Source organism: Nerophis ophidion, linkage group LG03, assembly GCF_033978795.1.
Source record: "Nerophis ophidion isolate RoL-2023_Sa linkage group LG03, RoL_Noph_v1.0, whole genome shotgun sequence".
NCBI lineage: Eukaryota > Metazoa > Chordata > Actinopteri > Syngnathiformes > Syngnathidae > Nerophis > Nerophis ophidion.
The window spans coordinates 77,568,441-77,589,075 of record NC_084613.1 but is presented as its reverse complement, the minus strand read 5'-3'; the positions used below and the strand labels follow the sequence as shown (position 1 = coordinate 77,589,075).

At 38.3% G+C, this 20,635-nt stretch overlaps 2 protein-coding genes across 2 annotated transcripts in view; both read left to right on the top strand.

Annotated features, from left to right (window-relative positions):
* The window catches only part of myo10l1 (myosin X, like 1), a 135,198-nt gene extending 129,954 nt beyond the window's left edge, over positions 1–5,244 (top strand). Inside the window, exon 43 of the mRNA XM_061896116.1 lies at positions 33–5,244. Coding sequence (XP_061752100.1) covers positions 33–137 — 105 coding nt within the window. The 3' untranslated portion in view covers positions 138–5,244. The remainder of the gene's footprint in view (positions 1–32) is intronic.
* Positions 5,245–8,394: 3,150 nt separating this feature from the next.
* Positions 8,395–19,306, top strand: pttg1ipa (PTTG1 interacting protein a). The gene is made up of 7 exons (XM_061896115.1): positions 8,395–8,609; positions 12,411–12,463; positions 12,660–12,768; positions 14,131–14,233; positions 15,705–15,770; positions 18,993–19,039; positions 19,151–19,306. Exons 1-7 carry the CDS (start codon positions 8,522–8,524, stop codon positions 19,186–19,188), a joined length of 504 nt encoding a protein of 167 aa, XP_061752099.1. The 5' UTR covers positions 8,395–8,521; the 3' UTR covers positions 19,189–19,306.
* Positions 19,307–20,635: the final 1,329 nt, after the last annotated feature.

Sequence of the window (20,635 nt, the reverse complement as noted above, 5' to 3'; positions counted from 1 at the left end):
AGAGGCAGCAAACGATACGAAATGTTCCCTAGGTTGGCGAGATCGCCAAGATCATGAGGGCCTACATTAACATGATGGTGAAAAAACGTTGCAGCATCATGTCAGTCACCAGCGTCGCCAGCTCATGGGTCAGGTGATTTCTACCAGCCAATCAAAGACCGCAGGATTTCCCCAGTGGCAATGAATGCCACCGGGGCTACATCAGGACATCCCAGGTGGACACACCGAGGTAATGGTAAGAGTGGATTGCCAAGGGTGGAAAGTGGACACCGATGCCAAAGGGACCAATGAGATTGGGATCAATACATTTTGAGATGGATTCTTTTCCATTCAAGCATGACACATACAGTAAACCTGGATTGTGGTGGGTAGTCCTTTTCACATTCAATACATGACCGCAGTAATAGTCCTTGCATGTAGATGTTCAAGCACACTCCAAACCTTTCTGATTTCCTGTTTTTTGGGCCACAAGCACAAGACAGTGATTGGCCGACAAATACCACTTTGACCCAGGATCTGGGATGGGACTACATCCAAGGACCCAGGCAATTAGCTACAACCGAGGACCTGAGGGGGCGTTCTCTCCCAGAGCTCCCCCTCAAAAACCTGGTTGGGGCTCCCTGACATGAAGTAAGGGGTCCACCTCTATGACCTTGTAACCTGGGGTAACCACCACCTAGGATTTGAGGGAGACTACTGCCCGGGACCCAAAGGTGTAGAAGTGAGTCTTCGCAGACCTGATAGGGAGCTCCCTCCTTGGACCCAGGGGGGCCTACCTCCCAGGATCGACAAATGTTGGCTATCTCCTGGGAACCCTCAGGATACTGGGTGCTACTTCCTAAGACTCCCTCACTTACCTTAATCCTGAAGGGTCTTCATTAGGGAACCTTATTATTTGGACCCCTCAGGACCTGGGTTAGGTCTCCCACTTCAACCCAACAGTCTAGAAGCAACCTCCACGGATCAAGTAGGACTTCCTCCCTAAGATCTGTTGCGATTGCCTCCCGCCCAGGACCCTGCCAGGACCTTGGGCCTTTCGCTCAGGACCGTCCCCCGGGATTCTTCAGGACCCCCTTTGTGGGTCCCTGCCATGACCCAGAGAGAGCTAACCTATCTGGACCCAACAGAGGTTGCCATCCCTCCTGAAGCCCGTACCCTAGAAGCAAGGGTGGAGCGATTCCCTAGACAACGCCAATCGTCCAGGACCACGCAAAAATCCCTTATCATACGGTTGGATGCAACCTCCAGAGAACCAGAGATCCCCCAAGCTACAACCTGGAACCCCTAAGGCCCCCCCCCCGCCGCCCCTTTTTGTGCACTGTCAGACATTCTGCTTTCGGCTCTTGGAGTCTCTCTCTTTCTCTTCATCGGTCCTCACCCCTGTCACCCATCTTATCTGACATTATTACGTTACCACGCTTCCATCCTTGCTTGCTTCCGCTCTCTGCTTCGTTCTATGTGTGACGTCACTTCTCTTGCGTCTATTGTTGAGGGGTGAGGACTCCCTTTACTCACCAGTGCCACTGTGTGGCCGCAGGAAGAGACTATAGCCAAAACGCCAGCTGCTGTGAAGGGGACACCAATTTCCCAGTCACATTGCGTGTGTGTGCGTGTGTGTGTGTGTGTGTGTTTAACTGTGCATTCACACAAGTTTTTGTACTGTATATCACACGTAATAAGAGTTGATTTTTAACTGAATTGTTGATGGTCCCAGCACTGTACAGCCTCTATGTAGTGTAAGATACGAGCAATTAAAGGGCGTTAAAGAAGGATGCTGCACATATTCACTGGCGGTGCCATTCATTCAGTGTGTTTATGATGGATTTATGATTATTAATACTGTTGTCTCTTAATGCTGACTGTTATGGGGTTTTTTTGTGCAAAATAATTGCACCACTCTCTGGTAATTCCTGGCTACTATTAATACAACAGCAACCCCCCCACCTTGAAGTGTTGTGTATGTAATGCTGCTCTATGTACGTGTGCCACGGTGTAACCCAAACTATAATATTTATGTTGAAGAAGAGTTGAGATAAGTAATAATGAGTGTATCCCTGAGGAAAGGAGATGTTATTATAATCTTTGAAAGTGTCGTGATCGTGTGTTAAAGGAAAGAGCATGGAACTTTATGAACGGGAGGAGAGATGGTGAGATATTTATTAACGTACTATATTGCAAAGTTTGTTGGTGGAGAAAGGTGTATAAAATAACGATACGGTTGGAGATATGAAACGGTGAAGGAGTGAAGTGGTTTTGCATAACATGGGGCGATTTTTGTTTTGCTCTTAAATGGCTTTACACTGCAGGTCGAGGGCAGCATCATCGATATATAACAGCTCTACTGCACTTACATGCCAAATAAAAGGCATACGTGAGCATCAGTAACCTAAAAAAAAAAACCTTCCCACATCATTCTCCAAATTAGTTAATAAGGTTTATTAAAGCATGCTGAAGTTTTTAGATTTTTTTCATTTTAATGGATATTGGAGTGAAAACAGACTGTGAGTGCTGTTGTTTATTACGTGTCAAAGATGTATCAGAAAACACTGATTTTACTATTTCCTACAGAACAGGGGTGTCAAACATATGGCCCGCGATAAGTTTAGAAATGAGCGGATTTTTTTTTTGAATTTTTTTTATAAAAAACAAACTGCTGTTGTATATCTGTCCACTGGATGTCACAATAGTAATTATGTTAGGCAAGCAAACGGTTCATACCAGGGCCAAGCAAGAATTGATTGATAGAAACTTTTATTTGTAGATTGCACAGTTCAGTACATATTCCGTACAATTGACCACTAAATGGTAACACCCGAATAAGTTTTTCAACTTGTTTAAGTCGGGGTCCACGTAAATCAATTCATGGTACGCAGTAAAGTGTGGCTGCGGCTCTTCTTACCTGGACCCAAACGAAATTTAAAATGTCAGGTTCTAAACACATTATTTGCCCAAAAGGTTTATATCAAAAATGAGAAAAGTCAACGCAGAATGTAACTCAACTCTCTTGTTCTGCCTCCGTTTCTTATGGTTTGTTGAGTTAGCACAGGATTTTTGAGACCTAGAAAAGTTTCCATCTATTTGTTGTGTTTTTTGATCAATCCCAGACAGGCTCTGATATAAGGTTTAATCATGGCTTTGTAAATACATTGAGTAGAAGTCAAAATGTATTTTGTTCTTTCATGTGGTTTTAAAACTTCATTTTTTTCCCTTCAGAATTTTCCACCAACTTGAGGTGTTTGGTCAAGAGGATTGTTTGTGATTTGTACATTTTAACAATGAGCTTGTTTTATTTCCTGGCCAACTTAAAACAAAGAAAACAACCTGAAGTTGTCTTTATTTTTAAGTTATCGTGCTATGATTTTACCAGTTACTTGGGAATATGTTTTCCTCTATGTGGCCCTGAGCTAAAATGAGTTTGACACCCCTGCTATAAATATAGGAATCAGTATTTAAACTGACAGCGGATATGGAAAGTAGACACATTTCTTCTAATAACAACACTGAATTTTAAATAAAAATGTAAAAAGTAAATAAAAACTGAAAAATACATTAAAATATTGTTATGGATATGTAAAATATCTATAAATAATTTCAAAACATTTCCCCAAAAGTTATGCAATTCATACCCTGCTGTATTTAGTTTTTTTTTTTTTTTTTAGAAGGTCAAATAAAAACGAACATTTTAAATTGGATCTAGGTCTTGGCTTTAGCTCAGGGGTGTCAAACATACGGCTAGAGGGCCAGATCAGGCCCGCAAACAGGTTTTGTTCGGCCCGCAGGATGAGTTTGCTGAGTATAAAAATTTACCTGAAATTTATGAAGGAAGAAACAGCTGTTCTAAATGTGTCCACTAGATGTCGCAAGAGCAATTATTTGCATCTTTGTAGAGGATGCTACATATGTAAAACCAATAAACCACATGATATTAATACATCAATCAAGGAAAACTATCGAACCACATAAATAACATCCTGTAATTTGATTTTGGTACTATTTTTTTCATCTTGATAGATTGAAAATTAACACCAATTAGTTGACTGATGAACATTACCATATCATTAATTCAGAAAATATAAATAACAACAAATAAAGATAGAATACCATTAAACACAGTGGGTAATTGTGAAAAAAACAACAACAACATTATGATTTATACAATTTCAGAATGTGCCTGTTCTATTTTTAAACAAAGAAAACAATCTGAATATGTCTTTATTTCTAAGTTATCGTGCTGTGATTTTACCAGTCCGGCAGACTTTGGAATAGATTTTCCTCTACGTGGCTATGAGCTAAAATTAGTTTGACACCCCTGCTATAAATATAGGAATCAGTATTTAAAATGACAGCAGATATGGAAAGTAAACACATTTCCTCTAATAACAAAACCGAATTTTAAATAAAAATGTAAATGAAAACTGAAAAATACATTAAAATATTTATATGAATGTGTAAAATATCTATAAAGAATATCAAAACGTTTCCCCAAAAGTTATGCAATTCATACCCTGCAGTATTTATTTGATTTTTAAAAAAAGTGTCAAATAAAAACAAATATTTTAAATTGGATCTATGTCTTGGCTCTAGTTCAGGGGTGTCAAACCTACGGCCCGCGAACAGGTTTGTATTCGGCCCGCGGGAAGAGTATGCTGAGTATAAAAATTACCGGTGACCTGAAATTTTGAAGGAAGAAACAGGTGTTCTAAATGTGTCCACTAGATGTCGCAATAGCAATTATTTGCATCTTTGCTACATATGTAAAACCAATAAACCACATGATATTAATACATCAATCAAGGAAAATTATCAAACTACATAAATAACATTCTGTAATTTGATTTTGGTATAATTTTTTTCATCTTGATAGATTGAAAATTAACACCAATTAGTTGACTGATGAACATTATCACATCATTAATACAGAAAATATAAATAACAACAAATAAAGATAGAATACCATTAAACACAGTGGGTAATTGTAAAAAAAACAACAACAACATTATGATTTATACAATTTCAGAATGTGCCTGTTATATTTTTAAACAAAACAATCTGAAGTTGTCTTTATTTCTAAGTTATCGTGCCGTGATTTTACCAGTCCGGTGGACTTTGGAATAGATTTTTCTCCATGTGACCCGCGATCTAGAAGGAGTTTGACACCCCTGCTCTAGCTGGTGAATTTAGAACTCAAACTGGCATTCATAAATTACCAAAATTGTAATTATTTTGATGTAATACATTAATAAACAAATCAGTAATAACTGTTTTAATGCATGAAAATAAAGTTGATTTATTTATTTAAACCCCTCAACCCCAAAAGAAAAAGGCATAAAAACTGTTATTGTCCAATGAAACTAAGTTTAATCTTCTTAAACCACAAGTGTGAAATGTGAAGTGTTTGCCTTCACATTCTATCCACTTTCCGTATTATCAAAAACGGCCTCACATGACCCCCTCAGTATGTTCAGTGATAGTTCCGGCCCTGGCTGCTTTGCACACTGCCACCAGCTGATAAAGTCACTACAACTTTATATTGCTTCACGAGCGTGACGATAAAAGAGTACGAAAGCGATAAAGCCGTGATTAGCAAGGAACTCGGAGTTGACCCTTTTGTCTGTGTTCTATTTCTACGCATCTGTCTGTCGCTTGATGAGTGAACAACTATTTTTGCTGCGAAGTGACCATTGCTGACCAATCAGATGTCAATAAGAAATCTAAAATTTGTGACGCCAAAAGGGTCCTGACATCAGCCGCAGGCGGCCATTGTGGGGCTCCCTCTGAATATTAATAAATGATATTATTAGGATTATTACCTCATGTTACGCCTGCTATCATCATGAAACATGTTATACATTGTGCTTGTCAAGACAAAAGAAAATAAGAGAAAGAGAGAGATGTGTGTTGTTCTTTTTTTAATTCTGAACTGGATTGAAATAATTTGCTTTAATAAATTATGAACATTATCCTCTGATGCTTGGGAAGTTTATTGAGACTTATTATACATATAAAAAAATGTATGTGTCTTTCTTTTCTATCATATATGATAAGAAAAAAAAATAAAGATATTTTTTCTTTTCACATTTTGTTTTCCTTTTGAATGTTTTTGGGATTTTATTAATATGTACTTTTTCAATGCTTTTTCTTTTAATCAATTTTGTTTTAGACTGTCGATACAGTAGAAGCATTTAAGTCTCACCTTAAAACTCATTTGTATACTCTAGCCTTTAAATAGACTCCCTTTTTAGACCAGTTGATCTGCCGTTTCTTTTCTTTTTCTCCTATGTCCCACTCTCCGGTCCGATCCGGTGGCCATGTACTGCTTGCCTGTGTATCGGCTGGGGACATCTCTGCGCTGCTGATCCGCCTCCGCTTGGGATGGTTTCCTGCTGGCTCCGCTGTGAACGGGACTCTCGCTGCTGTGTTGGATCCGCTTTGGACTGGACTCTCGCGACTGTGTTGGATCCATTATGGATTGAACTTTCACAGTATCATGTTAGACCCGCTCGACATCCATTGCTTTCCTCCTCTTCAAGGTTCTCATAGTCATCATTGTCACCGATGTCCCACTGGGTGTGAGTTTTTCCTTGCCCTTATGTGGGCCTACCGAGGATGTCGTAGTGGTTTGTGCAGCCCTTTGAGACACTAGTGATTTAGGGCTATATAAGTAAACATTGATTGATTGATTGATATATTACACTGAATAGATTAGTATGCAAAGCCCAAAACCCAAAAAAGGCCAAAATAAAAACAATATACAATACAAATCCTTTTCAACCTATATTCAATTGAACAGACTGCAAAGACAAGATATTTAAAGTTTGAACTGGAAAACTGTTATTTTTTTTGCAATTATTAGCTCATTTGGAATGTGATGCCTGCAACATGTTTCAAAAAAGCTGGCACAAGTGGAAAAAAGACTGAGAAAGTTGAAAAAGTGCTCATCAAACACGTATTTGGAATATTCCACAGGTGAACAGGCTAATTGGGAACAGGTGGGTGCCATGATTGGGTATAAAAGCAGCTTCCATGAAATGCTCAGTCTTTCACTTACAAGGATGGGGCGAGGGTCACCACTTTGTGAACAAATGCGTGAGCAACACAGTTCAAGAACAACATTTCTCAACGAGCTAGTGCAAGGAATTTAGGGATTTCACCATCTACGGTCCATAATATCATCAAAATGTTCAGAGAATCTGGAGAAATCACTGCATGCAATCGATGATATTACGGACCTTCGATCCCTCAGGCGGTACTGCATCAAAAAGCGACATCTGTGTGTAAAGGATATCACCACATGGGCTCAGGAACACTTCAGGAAACCATTATCAGTAACTACAGTTCGTTGCTACATCTGTAAGTGCAAGTTAAAACTTTACCATGCAAAGCGAAATCTATTTATCAACAACACCCAGAAACACCACCAGCTTCGCTGGGCCTTAGCTCATCTAAGATGGACTGATGCAAAGTGGAAAAGTGTTCTGTGGTCTGACGAGTCCACATTTCAAATTGTTTTTGGAAACTGTGGTTATCGTGTCCTCCGGAACAAAGAGGAAAAGAACCATCCGGATTGTTCTAGGTGCAAAGTTGAAAATCCAACATCTGTGATGGTCTGGGGGTGTATTAGTGTCCAAGGCATGGGTAACTTACACATCTGTGAAGGCACCTTTAATGCTGAAAGGTCCATACAGGTTTTGGAGCAACATATGTTGCCATCCAAGCAAAGTTATCATGGACGCCCCTGCTTATTTCAGCAAGACAATGCCAAGCCACGTGTTACAACAGCCTGGCTTTATAGTAAAAAAGTGAGGGTACTAGTCCGCCTGTAGTCCAGACCTGTCTCCCTTTGAAAATGTGAGGCGCATTATGAAGCCTAAAATACAACAATGGAGTCTCCGGACTGTTGAACAACTTACGCTCTACACCAAGCAAGAATGGGAAAGAATTGAAGTGAATTATATTTATATAGCGCTTTTCTCTAGTGACTCAAAGCGCTTTACATAGTGAAACCCAATATCTAAGTTACATTTACACTGGGAGCAGGTGGGTAACGGCAGTGACTAGGATGGCAGAAGCGGGAATCGAACCTGCAACCCTCAAATTTCTGGCTTGGCCGCTCTACCAACCGAGCTATGCCGGTTGGTAGAAAAGCTTCAAAAATTGGTCTCCACAGATCCCAAACGCTTACAGAGTGTTGTTAAAAGGAAAGGCCATGTAACACAGTGGTAAAAATAAATGTACAGTCGTTGAATTAATTAAATAGTTACTTGTGTGTGTTCGTTTTAAATAGATAAAATATGTGACACATTTCCTCATATCTTAAAATTGCCTGCGTCATAGATTACGTAGACCATGACGTCATGGGAAAGGACACGCCCCTTTGTGTGTGTTTGCGCCGGCGCGCGTGTCAGTATTTAGTTTTGTGAGAAGGAGAGAGGCCGCTAACCTTCTTCCTCCACACCTGCGGAACATTTTAACTTACCAAAGAAAAAAAAGGAATACCTCAACTTTTTTTTTTACCCAAACAATGACGGATTTAAGAAGTTTGGCCCCTGTTGTCCTCTTAGTGTTCACTTTGGGGACAGTTTTAGCGCAAACGTCGGCACCTGGACAAGGTAAAGTCGTCGTCGTCTTCTTCTTCTTCTTCGTGGCGTTGCTAACTAATTAGCTTGCGAGCTTCCATTAAAGGACAAAAATGCGCTTGTTACTGAGCGTAGAAGAAGACAAATATGTTCCAAACAGAATAGTTTTTGCTCGTAAGTCAGCCGAATATTGTAGTTTAAGTATGTTACTTTCATTTTTATTTACCAACTACCCTTTTTTCACTTCCCTTTTAAAAAAAAAAAATAGCCTTTTTTTCTTTGTGTCGCAATTTGTAATTTTAAAGGCCTACTGAAACGAGATAGCAGATCCATTCTATGTGTCATACTTGATAATTTTGCGATATTGCCATATTTTTGCTGAAAGGATTTAGCAGAGAACATCGACGATAAAGTTCGCAACTTTTGGTCGCTAATAAAAAAGCCTTGCCCGTACCGGAAGTAGCAGACAATGTGCGCGTGACGTCACCGGTGTGAGGGCTCTGTCACGCCAAATTTCTTCCCCCCTACAAAAACCTTCCCTCTCTCCATTTACTTCCGGGGTCATGATTAATACAGACGTTTTGTTAACGCTATATGATAAAAATACAGTCGTTTCGTTAACCCTATATTATGAAAAAAATTAAAAAACAATTTACAAACACAAGCTATGGGATGACGCATTTACTTCCGGGGTCACGTTTCCTCTTATGTCATCCCATAGCTTGTGTTTTTAATTTGTTTTTAAAAAAAAATTTAATATAGCGTTAACAAAAGGTCTGTATTTTTATAATATACCGTTATATTTTTATAATATAGCGTTAACAAAACGTCTGTATTAATCATGACCCCAGAAGTAAATGGGGGTGCGGGGGGGTTTGTAGGGAGAAGAAATTTGGCGTGACAGCTCCTCACATCCTCACATTGTTTATAATCATAGCCACCGACGGCAAGAGCGATTCAGACCGAGAAAGCGACGATTTCCCCATTAATTTGAGCGAGGAGGAAAGATTCGTGGATGAGGAAATTTAGTGGAACACTAAAAAAAAGAAAAGGCGACGGCTCCAGGCGGCAGTGGGAGAGTTTCAGATGTAATTAGACACATTTACTAGGATAATTCTGGAAAATCCCTTATCTGCTTATTGTGTTAATAATATTTTGGTGAGATTCTAAAGTCATACCTAAAAGTCGGATGGCTGCGGTGGATGCCAATGTCTCTGAGAGAAGCAGAGGAGCCAAGATCATAGCTGCCTTTTTGAGCTGCAGGATGAGGTCGCGTAATCCACTGTAGTCTCCGGTAAGAGCTGACTTAATATCACAATTTTCCCATCCAAAAACTTGCCGGTTGACGTACAGAAACATGTTCGCTTGACCGCTCTGTGTTAAAGCTTCACAACAAACAAAGGCAGCTGCAATCCACCGCTTTCCACCAACAGCATTCTTATTTGACGTCTCCATTATTAATTTAACAAATTGCAAAAGATTTAGCAACACAGATGTTCAGAATACTGTGTAATTGCACGATGAAAAGAGACGACTTTTAGCCGTAAGTGGTGCTCGTGCTAATATGTCCCCTCCAACCAATAACGTCACAAACACGCGTCATCATTCCGCAACGTTTTCAACAGGAAACGCTACGGGAAATTTAAAATTGTAATTTAGTAAACTAAAAAGGCCGTATTGGCATGTGTTGCAATGTTAATATTTCATCATTGATATATAAACTATCAGACTGTGTGGTCGGTAGTAGTGGGTTTCAGTAGGACTTTAAAGGCACTCTCCAACTTAAACTTAAAGTGTTTACAAAGTACAAAGTACAAAGAACCATGATAAACATTCTGAATTTATCTCATCCATCCATTCATTTTCAAGATAATCTTACTCATCTCACCATATGAAATATAAATTAGTTCACCTGTTGTTATTTATTTTTATTGTTTTTACTTATGTCTAAGTACCATTGATTGTCACACACACACTATGTGGTGAAATTATTCTCTGCCTTTGACCCTTGAAAAAATAAAAATTGAAAAATACATAAAAATATTTGAGTATGGAAAATATTAGGGGTGTGGGAAAAAATCGATTCGAATTTGAATTGCGATTCTCATGTTGTGCGATTCAGAATTGATTGTCATTTTTAAAAAATCTATTTTTTTTTTTCATCAATCCAACAAAACAATACACAGCAATACCTTAACAATGCAATCCAATTCCAAAACCAAACCTGACCCAGCAACACTCAGAACTGCAATAAACAGAGCAATTGAGAGGAGACACAAACACGACACAGAACAAACCAAAAGTAGTTAAACAACAATTAATATTATCAACAACAGTATCAATATTGGTTATAATTTCAGCATAGCAGTGATTAAAAATCCCTCATTGACATTATCATTAGACATTTATAAAAATAAAAAAAAGAACAATAGTGTCACAGTGGCTTACACTTGCATCGCATCTCATAAGCTTGACAACACACAGTGTCCATTATTTTCACAGAGATAAAATATGTCATATTTTTGGTTCATTTAATAGTTAAAACAAATGTACATTATTGCAATCAGTTGATAAAACATTGTCTTTAACAATTATAAAAGCTTTTTACAAAAATTTACTCTGCTTGAATGTCAGCAGACTGGGGTAGATCCTGCTGAAATCCTATGTATTGAATGAATAGAGAAACCTTTTAAATCGGGAAAAAAATCGATTTTGAATCGAGAATCGTGTTGAATTGAAAAAATTGATTTTGAATCAAATCGTGACCCCAAGAATCGATATTAAATCGAATCGTGGGACACCCAAAGATTCGCAGCCCTAGAAAATATGTATAAATTATTTCAAAATGTTTCCCTAAAAGTTATGCAATTCATACCCTGCAGTATTTATTTGACTTTTTTTTTTTTGAGGGTCAAATAAAAACGAATATTTTATATTGGATCTAGGTCTTGGCTCTAGCTCAGGTGTGTCAAACATACGGCCAAAGGGCCAGATCAGGCCCACGAATAGGTTTTGTTCGTAGGATGAGTTTGCTAAGTATAAAAATTAACCTGAAATTTTTTAAGGAAGAAACAGCTGTTCTAAATGTGACCACTGGATGTCGCAATAGCAATTATTAGCGTCTTTGTAGATGATCCTACATATGTACAAAATAAACCACATGATGTTAGTACATCAATCGAGGAAAATGATCAAACTAAGTTAAGTTAAGGTAGCAATGATTGTGAAACACACACTAGGCGGGGTGAACTTTGTCCTCTGCATCCCCTTCTTCACCCCCTGGGAGGTTAGGGGAGCAGTGAGCAGCAGCGGTGTCTGCGCCCAGGAATCATTTTTGGTGATTTAACCCCCAATTCCAACCCTTGATGCTGAGTGCCAAGCAGGCAGGTAACGGGTCCCATTTTTATAGTCTTTGGTATGACTCTGCTGGGGTTTGAACTCACGACCTACCGATCTCAGGGCAGACACTAACCACTAGGCCACTGAGTAGGTTATGGAGTATATTGTGAATAAATTGAGAACACAAAGTGAACAAAAGTGTTAGCAACTGCTATGTAAAGGAATAGGGGTTGGATTAAATAAGCTCTGCTTCTCCCTACACCTTTTCGAACGTGTTGAATAAAGACACTGGAAGATGTGATGTATCATGTTCCAAATAGACTCAACTCAACTCAACAATAATAGTCCACCCACGAGCCTGTCTCCATGGAGAAGGAGCTCCCAAATGGGATGTGGGACAAGACCTAACAAACACCCCCGAGTCCTCATTTGTTTTTGTCTAGTGTTTTTAATGTGTGATGCTTTTGTAAACTCCTCTTTTCGTCCTTATAACAGTTTGTGAGTCCAAGAACGGCACCAGCTGTGAAGAATGTCTGAGGAATGTGACAGTAAGTTAACAAGAAAACATTTTTTTGTGTGTCGGAACGAGGCCAAAGCTGCACCTGAACACCGGTCAGACTGGTTTGAGTGCGACCTGATCTCATGTATTTTCTTTACACCCTCCTCCTCTTCTTCCTCCTCCTCCTCCTCCATTGTTAACCTTTTGTGTTCCTTAAAATCCTTGTGTTTTTGTCCATTCCACAGTGCTTGTGGTGTATAAGAACCAGCTCGTGTATGACTTATCCTGTGAGGACCATCCTGCCGCCACATGCCCTCTGTCCGCTTAATGATGCACGCTGGGGGCTTTGTTGGAGTAAGACTACACACACGTATTATACAGCATGGGTCTCAAACTCGTAGCCCATGGGCCATTTGCAGCCTGCATAGTCTGAGTGTAATTGTGTCCCGCGAAACTTAAATGTTAATTAAAGCTCCTTATGTCCTGACCCACCACCTAAAATTTCAGGAATTGTTAATATACAGTGGAACCGTGGTTTACAAATGCCTTTTATTTTTGACATCTTTTTGTTTACATGGCGCCATATTTGCTTCTGTGTGCAAAACCTGTCTCGGCGTATGATAGCTTTGTTCATTCAAGTATGCATTTTGCATGCTGCTTGAAGCCATCAGGGCTGCCATTTTCATGACATAATTTCCTGCACACTCAGACACACCTATGTTGAAGAGACAGGGGCCCCTACATCACAACCGATATACACATGCACAGAAATTTTTAAGAGGCGGGGCCCCCTGCGTCACATTCTGTTTACATCCCTTACACGCTGGTGCAGCCATTTCAAAGAATTTCCACCATGGGCGGCACTTCTGGCAATTTCACTGCTTAATAAAGAGAGTACGGGAAGCGCAATAGGAAAGTATTTGGGCTTCAAAAAGGTGCTACTTTAAAATGGAAGCGCTGGTGACAATACAGAATTACCACCTTTGCTTCAAACTTAGATAAACATTTAAATAACAGATATTCAGATCTGCACATGGAGTTCATAGAACGACAGGTAATGTTGTCAACTAGCTCCCCCTGCTGTTCACATTTAGAGACGTAGACGTGCATAAAGCAGTCAAAACCACCTACGTAGCGTAAACTAATGCAAGTAAAATGACTTAATTTAGCAGCAATTACTTTTATCCCTAATGATGTGTCTTTACCTGCTCCATGTCTTATCTGTGTAGTTGTAGCCATAGTATTGTTTAGTGTTTACTAATTAGTGTATTTCTCCTAAAGCCAGATGAAGAGTGGCAACCATTAATCTTGAAGCATTGAATACAATGTGAATAAAACTTTCTATTATTTCATAACCTAATCCTAGATTATGGCAGGCTATATGTAATATATACATTTGTAAATATGTATTTGAGTACAATAAAAAGCCCAATGTGTCTAATGCCTTTTCAGTTTTACTTTAATCCTCTAAAATTGTTCTTTGAGTGCAATAGGAAATGTATGATTAATGTATCGTATGATTTTCTGTTCAAATGAAGCCAATAATGGCTTTTTTGTGGCCTTTAGTTTGAAAAGTATAAAAAATAGTTTAGTACCGGTACCAAAATATTGGTATTGAGATAACTCTACAGTAGAGTATACATTGTTCATTGTATTGTTCTTACATTATAATGTTTTGCTTTGCTCATTTTTATTATTTTTCTTTGCTTCTAACAGTCAACTTTAGGAACTTGATCATCACCCTCTCAGTGCTGGGCGCTGTTCTCATCATTGCCTTTCTAGTGTGTCTGTTCTGTTGCTGCAAGTGTGAAAACTTTGGGTAAGTCTGCTATGGGATTGTCACGTGTTTGACTCGACATTGTAATACAATGTCACCGTAATTAGTGTGTATTTAGAACATGGCTAAAACAGCTGAGGAGGGTTTTTTTTTCTCAGATATTGAAACTATTATAGAATAGAATAGAAAGTACTTTATTTATCCCTGGGGGAAATTCAGCACCACAGTTCGCTCATAATAGACAATAATAATAATAAATAATATATAACATATATGATATATCCATCCATCCATTTTCTACCGCTTATTCCCTTTTAGGGTTGTGGGGGGTGCTGGCGCCTATCTCAGCTACAATCGGGCGGAAGGCAGGGTACACCCTGGACAAGTCGCCACCTCATCGCAGGGCCAACACAGATAGACAGACAACATTCACACTCACATTCACACACTAGGGCCAATTTAGTGTTGCCAATCAACCTATCCCCAGGTGCATGTCTTTGGAAGTGGGAGGAAGCCGGAGTACCCGGAGGGAACCCACGCATTCACGGGGAGAACATGCAAACTCCACACAGAAAGATCCCGAGCCTGGATTTGAACCCAGGACTGCAGGACCTTCGTATTGTGAGGCAGACGCACTAACCCCTCTTCCACCGTGATATAGTATAAATATAAATATATTCTACATATATTCTACAATCTATCTTTAAATTTTGGTGTTCTGTGGATTTTTTGGTTAAGATGTTGTAGATCAGTGTTACTATCATCTACAATATCATGTCAAATCCACATTCTGGACTTTTAAACGTTGACCAAACGTGGCGATCTGTGTCTCGCTGAAGTTCGTTCATTTAAGAGCGTCAATTTTTCTGGTTTAAATCCGTTTTGGTTTTGCAAAATTGGTGCAAGTTCTCCCATGTTTGGTTTCTTCCCACACAGAGACACCAAATCCGTCATATTAGATAAATCATGTGAGATCAATCGCTTCTCTTACTGGCTGCAATAACCCGCCTTCTGCCCGATTGTAGCTGAGATAGGCTCCAGCACCCAACGCGACCCCGAAAGGGATAAGCGGTAGGAAATGGATGGATAGAATATAAACAATAAGTAGTTTTGCTGTATGGACTTGGGAGTAAAACAACGCTTATGACCTGAAATAAGCCCTTTCTATTGACATTTTTTAAAGGTAGTTAAAAACACATTTAAGTGCATTCCTGTTATTTTCCGTTTTTATTTTTTATTATTTTAAATATTTTGTATTTTATTTGTAATTTTTCTGTTGTTGAGTCATGCTGTATGCTTGTTTTGATTTTACTGTTTATATTTCAACCATGTGAAGCACTTTGTGAGCTCTCTATGAAAAATGCTATATAAATGAAAATGTTTTTATTTTTTTTATTTTTTTACTTTACAAAGAGGAGAAAAAATGGCCTTAAATGCTACAAAACTAAAATGCTCAATTGTCAGTATCCGCCATAACAACTGTCAACCTGATTTTTTTTATGTGTTTTGCCAGAGCTTCAAGGTTTGCGGCTAAAATGGAGAGACAGGTGAACAGAACGAAATCCAAACAGGAGGAGAGGTAAAGAAAATATTTGCTTGCTAACTTGTGTCAAGTTACTTATGAATCCCCACATACATTTAAAAAAAACAACACATTTCTGTCCAAGCAAAACCTCCATATCCTACTAGACTTCGTAAATAAGTGCGTTCCAGATCTGCATTCAAGATGGCCAGCAAAGGAACACAGTCACACACAATAATATCGTATTAAATGTGTTTTGAAATGCTACATCCACAGTTTGGCTGCAGGAAGCAGTGTGGTCAGGGGTGTCCTCCTGAGAGAGAGAAAAAAAGTATTTGTTAATTGACCTTGTTTAAATTATATTTTCTGTATAATTCTGATCATTTTTAATATCGGAAGTGAAAGATTGCGAATTTTGTACATTTCCAAATACAATACAAGGCAGAAACCTGAGATGAGGCTGTGGTGAGCTGAGCCTACTCTGATTGCGCAATCATTCAAAAACTGGGTTGGGATAGGATAGACTTTTTTTTTTTTTTATCCCACAATGAGAAAATAATAGGATTCCATTGTAGACTACAAACGTCCTTACAATTATTAAAAAATAGTGCAAAAGTCACAAAAGTGCCACTCTTTGGTTCTAAAGGGTTTAAACCTAAAGGAAACCAACACGTGAAAACAAGAGGGAAACATTAAAGAACAAAACAAACAATATAAAGGAGCAAAGAGCTGCTGCAATGAACAAATTAAAAAGATGGTTTGACAAAAACAGACTATCGTTGAATCTCAGTAAAACTAAAATAATGTTATTTGGTAACAGTAGAAAGGAAAGTCAAACACAAATACGAATAGACAGAATAGAAATGGAAAGAGTAAATAGAACCAAATTTCGAGGTATAATGATTGATGACAAATTGAACTGGAAATCTCATGTAAAAAATATACAACATAAAGAAGTAAGAAATACGTCAATAATGAATAAAGCAAAACATGTTCTAGACCGAAAATCACTTCATATTCTCGACTTCTCGCTGGTGTTACCGTATCTGAGTTATTGTGCAGAAATATAGGGAAATAATTACAAAAGTACACTTCATTCACTAAAGGTGTTACAAAAAAGAACAGTTATAATAATACATAATGTTGGATATAGAGAACGTACAAATGTATACACAAAGCAAACTATAACCTGCTACCCAAGAATAATCAATAAATCTTCTCAAAAAGAGGAGAAATATAATCTTAGAGAAAAATGTAATTTAAAACATTTGTACGCACGTACAACACTTAAGACCTTCAGTATATCTGTATGTGGAATTAAATCATGGAATGGATAAAGCAAAGCAATCAAACAATGTACTAATAATCCACTTCAAGCAACTCTTAAAACCTAAAGTGTTTACAAAGTACAAAGAAGAAGAACCTTGATAAACATTCTGAATGTATTTCATCCATTCATTCAGTCATTTTCAAAATAATCTTACTTATCTCATCATATGAAATATAACTTACTTAACCAAATATTATTTATTTATTTTTATTGTGGTTACTTATGGAGTATATTGTGAATAAATTGAGAAAAGGAAGTGAACAAAAGTTATAGCAACTGTTATGTAAAAGAAAAGGGGTAGGATTAAATAAGCTCTGCTTCTTCCTACTCCTTTTCGAACATGTTGAAAAGAGAAACTGGAAATTGTCATGTCTCATGTCGTATGCTTGCATGTTCCAATTAAACTCAAACTCAACTCAACCATCTACCACTCCAGTGGTGCTATTTTTACATACAGCAAAAGTAAAACATAATCTTTGTTAGTATCTCACCAATTGTTTGCAGAAAGACTTTTTACAGCTTGTGTAATTCCTTTAATGTAAGTGTGATATCATTATTTGTCTTATAGCGAGGCGCTCAGTATTCTAAAGGGGCAGCTGTAAGTTTCTACAGAGAGATAAAGCGCTACTAACAGAAAATAAGGAAGAGTTTTACAACATTTGTGAGCTTTTTCTGGTTAAGTATAGTGTTGTGGTAGTAATACACGGCCTGTGTCTTTATTACACAAAGTGTTTGTGTAAACATCCTCTCAGCACTATGCGAAAATCCTTCCCACCAGCCTCGTCGTACCTCTATGACAGGGGTCGGGGACCTTTTTGGTTGAGAGAGCCATGAAAGCCAAATATTTCAAAATGTATTTCCGTGAGAGTCGTATAATATTTTTTAAACACTGAATACAACTAAATGCGTGCATTTTTAAGTAAGACCTGTCATTTCTTTGTGATCATGTTCTGTTTTGTTTTTGACTCCATTAGTTCCTGTTTTTGCGCACCCTGGTTTGCTTTTGTTTCCATGACTACCAATCAGTTCACCTGTTTTCACGACACACACACATGATTCACTTGAACTCATGTACCTGTTGTCAATCACCACGTCACCATTTAAGCCTGCAGTTGCCAGGCAGTCAGCCTGGCGACATCACCTTCTACACACCTATGTTATCCATGCCGATGATCCATGCTCTTTCTCGGTCCGAGTGAGTTTTTCATGCCATAGTTTGTAAGTTTAATTTTATGTTCGTGGTTCTCCCATTGTGCGAGTTTTAGTTTTCATAGCCAAGTTTTTAACCTCCACTGAGAGCGCCTTTTGTTTATACTCTTTGTTTTTGTAATATTTTTGAGTTAAGATTAAATATGTCATTACCTTCACGCCATGTCCGCTCCAATCGCTTTGCACCACGGGAAAACAAACCACACCATAGTCCAGGTCTTGACAAGACCAACATTTTTAGAGTATAATAAGTCTCTTATTCTTTTTAATAACATTGTTATTTTAAATATAACCAATAATAAATGTTATACTTCTTACCATTAATGAGACATCTTGGACAGGTGCAATAGAAAACGGATGGTTGGATTAAAATGCATGACAATGTTTTATAATTTGAACGTTATTTTTAACACTGTGATTACCATCGTAATTATTAATTACTTATCGTGTTAAGCAATGTCAGCTAAGATTTATTTGAGAGCCAGATGTAGTCATCAAAAGAGCCACATCTGGCTCTAGAGCCATAGGTTCCCTACCCCTGCTCTATGATGTCATCACGGTTTGACTCCAGCTCTTTTTTGATGATTTTTTTAAATGACTTGAAGCAAGCCCGAGCAATGCAAAATCATCCAGGGTAAATTATTTGCATGTCATGCTGCTCATCAGCCCAAACAAGTTTTTCCTTGCACGACTTCTCCAAGTATGACTCGTCATTGTGTTGCTTTTTTGTGTCGTGGCAGGCGGGCCGAGATGAAGCAGAGACACCAGGAAGTCAGAAAGAAATATGGTGAGGCGTTGATAAGTTTTGCATAAAAGCTACTGTTTCCCCACAGTAGTTTTTGATAACTGCATGTGTTTGTTCATATTATTATTTTGTCCTTGTTTATTGTTCTTCCAGGCTTAAACGGACCAAATCCTTACTCCAAATTTGGATGAGAATATTCCTAAACTGGGACTTTAATTTAACAGAGTTTTATCCATGACTTTTTTTGTATCTTCATCTTTATATGTTGCGAACAAAGAAGCTGTAATAAATTTCTACTAATGCCTCCTTTTCCACTGCATGGTACCTGCTCTGCTCTACTTGCTTTTAGGTACTAATTGTAGTACCTCGTCAGCATGCCGAGTAGATACCACATGAGCGACTTGAACCCCAGCTGGGGGCTTTGTAAACAAAATATACAACCAGTTTTAAACGATGGAGGCTGCAGTATAATACCTCACTGTCTCAACTTTTCTGTAGCGATTCCTTTTCTTGCTGATCTCGGAATGAAGTGCACGCCATCTGTCTTGGAAAACCACACCACACTCTGCACAATATTTATAGTCCATCCGGAATGCATCCACAGCGCTTCACTTTTTCCACATTTTTTGTTACAGCCTTATTCCTAAATTGAATAAATTTCAATTTTGTCATTAAAAATGTTTTTTTAATTTCCAAATGTTCCTAAAAGTAAAAAAAATAAAACAAATCACATACACGTACGTATTCACAGCCTTTTCACAATACTTTGTTGATGCACTTATGGCAGCAATTACAGCCGGGTTTCCTCCAAACATGATGCCTGACATTAATGCCAAAGAGTTCAATCTTTGTCTCATCAGACCACAGATGTTTGTGTCTTATGGTATAAGAGTCTTCCAGGTGCATTTTGGCAAACTTTACTAAAAAACAGCTTCTGTCTGGCCACCATACAGCCCTATTGGTGATTTTCTGCAGAGATTGTTGTCCTTCTAGAACAGGCTTGGGCAATTATTTTGAGAAAAAAATGTGTCTGAACGCACGGTAATACAAAACCTCACAATAATATCTGATTGAATGCTAAAATCGTCATGAAATACCGCCTTAAAAAACAGAATGGAATTTTACTTTTTTTTTAAAAACTGAATGAGACACCTAGAATGTACATGAAAATAAAGAATGTGTGATTTACAATATGAACTACGAACGATAAAACACTGAATATTGATAACACATGAACGTCGCACCCCCTCTCGCTCAACGTATTTTACAATGAAGAGAAACGCAACAAAAATGCAACAAACACAGCAAAATATGAACGCAAAGGGTAAAAATAAAACCCCCACCTACATTCTGATATATCACTAAGCTTTAGAACAGGGGTGTCAAACGTACGGCCCGAGGGCCGGATCAGGCCCACAAACATGTTTTATCCGACCCGCGGGATGAGTTTGAGTACAAAAATTAACCTGAAATTTTTTAATAAAATAAACAGCTGTTTCTAAATGTGTCCACTAGATGTTATCTACCCCCCTTCCCCACAGGGCCTTATTCGGACTTTATCAGTGAATTCTTAGAGTTTGTTGCTGATCTAGTGACGCACGGCGATAATATAATTATAATGGGGACCGCTCGCCTGTG